The sequence below is a fragment of the Protobothrops mucrosquamatus genome, unplaced genomic scaffold, assembly GCF_001527695.2.
Source record: "Protobothrops mucrosquamatus isolate PMUCROS unplaced genomic scaffold, P.Mucros_1.0 scaffold2288, whole genome shotgun sequence".
NCBI classification, from domain to species: domain Eukaryota; kingdom Metazoa; phylum Chordata; class Lepidosauria; order Squamata; family Viperidae; genus Protobothrops; species Protobothrops mucrosquamatus.
The window spans coordinates 2,292-9,389 of NW_015388375.1; the positions used below are offsets into that span (position 1 = coordinate 2,292).

Genomic DNA, 7,098 nt, shown 5'->3' on the forward strand with positions numbered 1-7,098 from the left:
GGCAACCGCCGCCCCGCGCCCCGGTTCCACCCGGCTCGCTCTAGTCGGCGGCCGCCATTTCAAACAGCCCGCCGCGGCGCAGGCCCCGCCTCCTCCCCTCGATGCTTTCGGCCCATCGACTAAGAAGGTCTGCCGCCTTCCATTCGCTCTCTTGCTTCCTCCTCTAAAGCGTCGGCAGCTATGCGAGGGGCGAGGCTGGTGGCGACTCAGGCCCGAGCAGACGATTACCGAGCAAGGATTCTCCTCGATTGCAAGAAGGGCTTCCCTGGGAATGGGGTGCAGAGATCCAGGTCAGGCTTCTCACTAACTTCATTTTTTCCCCCTTGTCCCCCATTTTTTTTAATGGGGAGTGGGTGTTAGCAAGGAAAGGCGATCCCAGGTTAATTGTTGGGAGGCAGTTGCTTGCAGGCGAGAGAAGATAGATTGCAATTCTCCCTTACACGTGTTTGCAGGCTCGCACGTGGTTGCCAACCCTTGAGAATTGCACGGGTGGAACCACGCGCTGCTTTAGAGCAGCTTGCTCCAGCTTTAAACCTGCTGCTTTTACACTGCTGGACCACTCTCCCCATACCCCCCCCCCAGCCAGATTTAAAATCAAGGGGAACTTGCTGATCTCCACCTGGTTGGGGATTGTGGGAGCTGCTGTCCCGCAGGCGAGGCTGGGTGCAAAAAGGGTACTGAGAGCTGCTGTTTATTTTATATTATGATCCTTAATTACATTATGCCAGTTGTCATTTCAATGCAATATTAGCCACTTTAAGATGTGTGGACTTCAGCTCCCAGAATTCACTGTGAGCATGGAGGCAGGGGAATTCTGGGAGTTCACTTTAAAGTTGCCAAGTTTGGAAAACATAGTTGCAGTCCATATTTGTAGAATAGTTCAAAGCACTAAGTAATGTAGCTGCTACTGCTACTACTTTCATTTGCTGTTCTCATTAATTGGATTATTTACATTATATGATTCATATTACTTACATATTACCTGCGAACAGAGAGTCTTATTACTGTATGGAGGGGAAAATCTTATTTGCATCTCTATAAAATTAGATTGGATTAGATTGGACTAGACTAGACATTGATGGATATATAGATATGGATGGATGGAGATAAATAGATATAAATAGATGGTAGACAGACTCTAGTCTAGAAAGAGTACAGAGAAGAGCAACAAAGATGATTAGGGGACTGGAGGCTAAAACATATAAGGAACGGTTGCTGGAATTGGGTCTGTCTAGTTTAATGAAGAGAAGGATGAGGGGGGACATGATAGCAGTGTTCCAATATCTCAGGGGCTGCCCCAAAGAAGAGGGAGTCAAGCTATTCTCCAAGGCGCCTGAAGGCAGGACAAGAAGCAACGGGTGGAAACTAACCAAGGAGAGAAGCAACCTGGAACTAAGGAGAAACTTCCTGACAGTTAGAACAATTAACCAGTGGAACAACCTGCCTCCAGAAGCGGTGAATGCGCCAACACTGGAAGTTTTTAAGAAGAGACTGGACAGCCATTTGTCCGAAATGGTATAGGGTTTCCTGCCTGAGCAGGGGGTTGGACTAGATGACCTCCAAGATCCCTTCCAACTTTATTATTATTATTATTATTATTATTATTATTATTATTATTATTATTATTATAACAGATGTTTTTTCATTAGTTTATTACCTTTTTAAATTCTTTTCTGTACTGCTGTTTTTGTTTAACAGATAAATTCCACCTGAAGAGAGATTTATAAAATAAAATGATCGCACAAACTAGTGAAGTTGTAAAGAAAAGGTATTGTGAAGATGGGGAAACTGGAGGAGAGAACCGGAAGGCTAAAAAAAAGAGGAAGATTGAGAGAAATGACATTTGCCCAGCTCATCAGAACATTAAACTTTCCAGTGAAGTAAGATTTGTTTATGGATATATTATTCCAGAGGATTGCATGTTTTAGTTTACCATTCCCCACCTTATTGTTTTTTTTTCAATTTAAATATTGGGTGGAGTTTCCAAATGTTTTTCTGGCTTTGCTTTAGTTTTGTGTCTTTTAAAGTTTTTGTATCGTTAGTCCTCCTGGGAGGTTTGCTGTAGTGTAGGGGGTTTCAGTCTGTGTTATATTTTTAATGCTGCACTTCGTTGTTTATATCTATGAATCATAAAAGTTATAATTAGAATGATGTATTATTCCAGTTGGCTGTTCTTGCATCTTTTTCAGCTTTGCCTTATTTTTTCCCCCAAGTTTCATATCCAGAATTAGACAGAAGTTTAATGATTTGAATACTGCAAAAGCTCCAGGAACTTTTTAGAAGCTGCTTGCATTTTATCCATAGCTGAATTTGTCAATGTGGGAGGACTGTTTTTATAAAATTACCTCTGGGACTGAAGTTATTTGGCATTTATTGTGTTTATGTAAATAATGTCCAAGCTTTGTGAAGTTAATGCATATCTAACAAGTTCGGTCTATTAACTGTGTTTCCCCTTTGCCTCTGTGTGTGTTTTTGTGGCATCCTTTTGCAAGAAATGAATTGTCCTTTCTGGATGTTATTTGTGGGAATGGGGCCTTGTCTCCTGATATTTTCTTTGGGAATGTAAACACTCCTGAGTCAATTCTCTTGGTTTCCAAGGTGAACCCACCCCGTTTCTCTGCTCAAATGTTTGGAGAAAGCCAAATCAGCTATGAGCAACTGGGTGAATTACTGAAGTATGCCACAGAGGGAAAACATCACAATGTCACTCAGCCCAGGTAAATGTGCTTTTAACCTTATGCAAGGTATCTGTCCATCTTAGGTGTTCAACAGTACAGATAGTCCTGACTTACAACAGTTCATTTAGTGCAGGGGTCTTCAAACCTGGCCCTTTTAATTCCTCCCCTAGCTTGCCTCGCTGAGGAATTCTGGGAGTTGAAGTCCACAAGACTTAAAGGTACCAAGTTGGGAGAGCCCTGTTCTATGAGACCAACACCTGCCATATCACTTGCTAGATCATTCACTGGAGAGCCAGGATTTCTATTTCCTAAATGTTTAGAAGCCAGAATAATAACTGAGAAATAGATTTGCGCGGGCTTGGCTGGTTAAAGGAACATAAGAGGTAATTGTGGCCCCTTGTGGTACAGTTGGTGTCGTATCCACCACCGAAGGCAGCTGGCTGGTGTTACAGTGGTAATTTTGCATCACGTGGATCAGCTCCATTTCTACCGATACTACCTGCAGTTCAAACATCTCCGAAAGACCTTCAAACACGTAAGTCATTGAAATTTATCCACTTGGTGAGATGGCTAGTCTAGGACATTGTGTATTATATGGCAACATGGAGACCTCGTAAACCAATGAGCCTGGCCTTGGGTCTAAAATAACTCACAGTAGAACCAAACCGGAGCATAACAAGGGAAAAGTCCAATTATGTTTTTTAAAATCTCAACTTTATTCCTTTATAAGTAACTCGAGATAGCAGACATAATAATAATAATAATAATAATAATAATAATAATAATAATAATAATAGTAGTAGTAGTAGTAGTAGTAGTAGTAGTAATAGTAATAGTAATAGTAATAATGTTGGAAATGACCATGGAGGTCATCTAGTCCAACCCCCTACTCAGGCAGGAAACCCCCTATACCATATATAAAACTCCTTCCTCTTCCTATTTTCCCCATAACAACAACCCTGTGAGGTGGATTGGGCTGAGACAAAGTGTCTGGGCCAAAGTCATCCAGCTGGCTTTCACACTTAAGGCAGGATTAGAACTCACCATCTCCTGATGATTGGCCCAAAGTCACCCATCTGGCTTTCATGTCTAAGGCAGGACTAGAACTCACTGGCTCCCAGTGATTGGCTCAAAGTCACCCAGCTGGCTTTCATGCTTAAGGCAGGACTAGAACTCGCCTTCTCCTGGTGATTGACCCAAAGTCACCCAATCAGCTTTCATGCCTAAGGCCGGACTAGAACTCACCATCTCCTGGCTTGTAGCCTGGTGCCTTAATTAAAATTAAAATCTAATAGTTTGTTTACCAGGGTGGTGTGCTTTACCAAGGCAGGCAAAAATCTCCTGAAATCACCGTTTCTTTCAGCAGAACAGAAGTAACTGCAACTTTTCCCAATGCCATTATTGATTTTTTTCCCTTTTTTTTTGCCTGCCCTTGCAATTTTCTGCTGTAACAGGATACTTCGAACCAGGGAGGCTGACGGAGTGATTGGGGGGGGGGGGGGAAACAGTTTTGGAGCCACAAGGAAACATATGGCTCTAATTTAGAGGGTATTCAAGACTTTCCAGGAACAAGTTCAGCCTCCAATTCTTCTCAAGAATGATCTTTCAATTTTTTTCCTCTTTTTTTTTCTTTTTCCTCTGGCTGCTGCCTGGAAGTCGAGGTCATTAATACGACGGCTGGGTTGACACAAAAGAGACTTGTTTTTCTTGGGAATTTTCCCCAGAAAGGGTTATCTGTCTCTCCCGGACCTTTCCCCCTTTTTAAACAACCAGCCCACAGTTTGAGACAGTTAGAAAGGGGAAAAAAAGCCACTGTTGTTTTGACCACAAAGCCCAGGCTTTTGCAAATGAATTTTTTGCGCTTATTGGCCTGTGATTAAAAAGTCTGCTCCCCCTTCTCTCACACACACACAAAAACACACGAGCACAGCTAGGAGATATCATCAGAGCTGCTTCGTGGTCATAAATTGTGTTTGCAAAGTGCTTGAGGAGGAACTGAAACTATAAAAACAATAGCGAAGGCAGCATCAATCACTGGATTGTTAAAACGAAGGGAAAACAATTCCTCAGAACATTTAGCCAGAAAGTGTCTGGGGCCCTTCTGAACATTTAATTACACCCTGTGCTTCTTAAGTCTTAAATTTGTATTTATGAGATTATTGAAGAAGCCACTTCTCTTCCATGGAATTATTCTTAAAAACAAATGCCTTTTTGTTTGTTTGTTTGTTTCAAGGCCGTGTCATGGCTGATTAGGTGTATTTGTATAGGTAGTCCTTGATATAGGACAGCCGAGGCAACTTTCATCAGAAAATTCTAAATGCCCCCTTCCTCTGACAGAATATATGGAAAGGAATGTGGTGTTATGTCACTGTCTTCCTTTTTGCCTCTGTTCTATGTCTTTTATCAGCGTTTCTGTCTGCCTGCCCTTTCTGGTGACTTTATTGAAAAACCTGGTGGATCGGGCACAAACGACTGTCAACAGCTCAGCAGGGAAGGTATTAATATATTAATATAACATATTTCATCCATACCTTTGTGATTTCCTGAAAGTCCAGGTGGATACATCTGGTGTGCAATGCCTACAGGTAATCCTCGACTTAACGACCACAATCGCGATTGAAATTTCAACCCAAAGCCATTGCGGTCATAAGTTGGGTTGGACTCAATGGTCATAAGTTAAGTCTGACCCTGTTTTACGACATGATTACAACAGTGGCTAAACAAACCATCCTGGTCATTAAGGGAACACCACCATTGTAAATGTGAGAATCGGTCATAAATATGAGAACTGGACTTTGTATGGCACCATTGTAGCTTCAGACAGCCACTAAACAAATGGTTGTAAATGGAGGACTACCTGTATAGTCTACATTACAGGGGTAGGCAACCTTGGCTCTTTTATGACTCGTGGACTTCAACTCCCAGAATTCCTGGCCCAGCATGGCTCAGCTTGGAAACCTCTCCCTTTCCCCTCAGCGTGGCTGGCTCAGGAATTCTGGGAGTTGAAGTTCATGAGTCATAAAAGAGCCAAGGTTGCCTATCCCTGGTCTATAACAAATGATTTGGCCTTTTATAAACCATGGGTGACTTTTTTTAAAACAACAACAGCCAAATTGTGCCCCTTTATGAAATTGGGCTGCTTGAAACGGATTCATTTAAAAATTCCCTTATTTCTAAAGTGCTTGGTTTCCAAGCAGAGAATAAATGGGAAATACTGTCTCAGGCAGAACGTAGTTAAACAACAAATTGGCATATGTGAAGAATGAAAGTGTGTTGTTTTTTTATTATTATTGCTGGTCTTCTTGCAGCTTGATTTTATTTTACGGTTATTTTTTTTAATGTATCTGAAAGGGGCATTGTAGATATTTTATGACACCTTAATTTTACTTTGATTATACTGGCCACTGCCCTGTAACCATTGAATTGGTGGATAAGCAGCAGTAACCCATAAAATAAATCAAATGACATGTAAAAAACCCCCCCTTTTTTCTTCTCAAAATACATACATTGAAGAGACTGCTGACAGAAAAGGGACAAAAATGCTAATATATGGATATTTAGAGTAAATGTGTCATTGGTTTCAGAGATGGATGAGGATCCCATAATTCAGAAATACGCTGAAAAGGGCTGCAGTCTCTCAAGTTATATTTTAACTGGCGAGGAGATGCAACTCCATGATTACCCTATAAAAGGTAAGCTGTCTTAGAATCCACATATATGATCAATTTCTGGATGTCCAGAAGAGGGACACGTCATAACATTAGTAATTAGAACTAGACTACCTGCTCTTTCAGAAATTTGGCCTTGCCTAAATGGGGAAACAATGACCACAGGTGGGCAAAAAAAGCAGTGGAAATAGAAGTTATTTCTGACTTCCCACTGGCTTCCCTATTGAGTCTTCTTGTGGGAATCTGGAAATCTTCCCTTCTCTTCCCTGTCCTCCCCTCCCCTGCAGGCAGATACATGACTGCTGCTGAGTGGGGGAGGGAGTGAGGGATTGCAAGAGTGACTGGGAAACTGTCACAGAACGTTGAAACTGAAAGTTACTTTTAGCACAGCAGCGGCCGCCGCCACAGATTCTCCAAATTTTAATTCTCTCGAGAGTCACGAGTCCCAAATTTTGGACGCATTCTGTAAGTTAGCCCATTTGAGGTACCTTGGATCAAAAGCTGTTGTCCTAGGATGCATTGTTTCGCCCAGTTAAAGGTCACGAGAATGTGAATTTTATTTATTTTATTTATTTATTTATTTAATTACATTTATATCCCGCCCTTCTCCTTGCGGACTCAGGGCGGCTAACAATTAGATAAAATACAAACATAGAAAACACCTTTAAAATTAATTAAAAAGAAATATTTAAACTAATCTGATTAAAAGTAATTAAAACCCCTTTAAAATCCCTTAGGCCAGTCCCGCAAGC

At 41.5% G+C, this 7,098-nt stretch overlaps 1 protein-coding gene across 1 annotated transcript in view; it reads left to right on the plus strand.

Moving 5' to 3' along the window:
* The first annotated feature begins 2,604 nt into the window (after positions 1–2,604).
* The window catches only part of REXO5 (RNA exonuclease 5), a 17,474-nt gene continuing 12,980 nt past the window's right edge, over positions 2,605–7,098 (plus strand). Inside the window, exons 1-4 of the mRNA XM_029285817.1 lie at positions 2,605–2,717; positions 3,087–3,213; positions 5,086–5,173; positions 6,263–6,370. Coding sequence (XP_029141650.1) covers positions 2,626–2,717; positions 3,087–3,213; positions 5,086–5,173; positions 6,263–6,370 — 415 coding nt within the window. The 5' untranslated portion in view covers positions 2,605–2,625. The remainder of the gene's footprint in view (positions 2,718–3,086; positions 3,214–5,085; positions 5,174–6,262; positions 6,371–7,098) is intronic.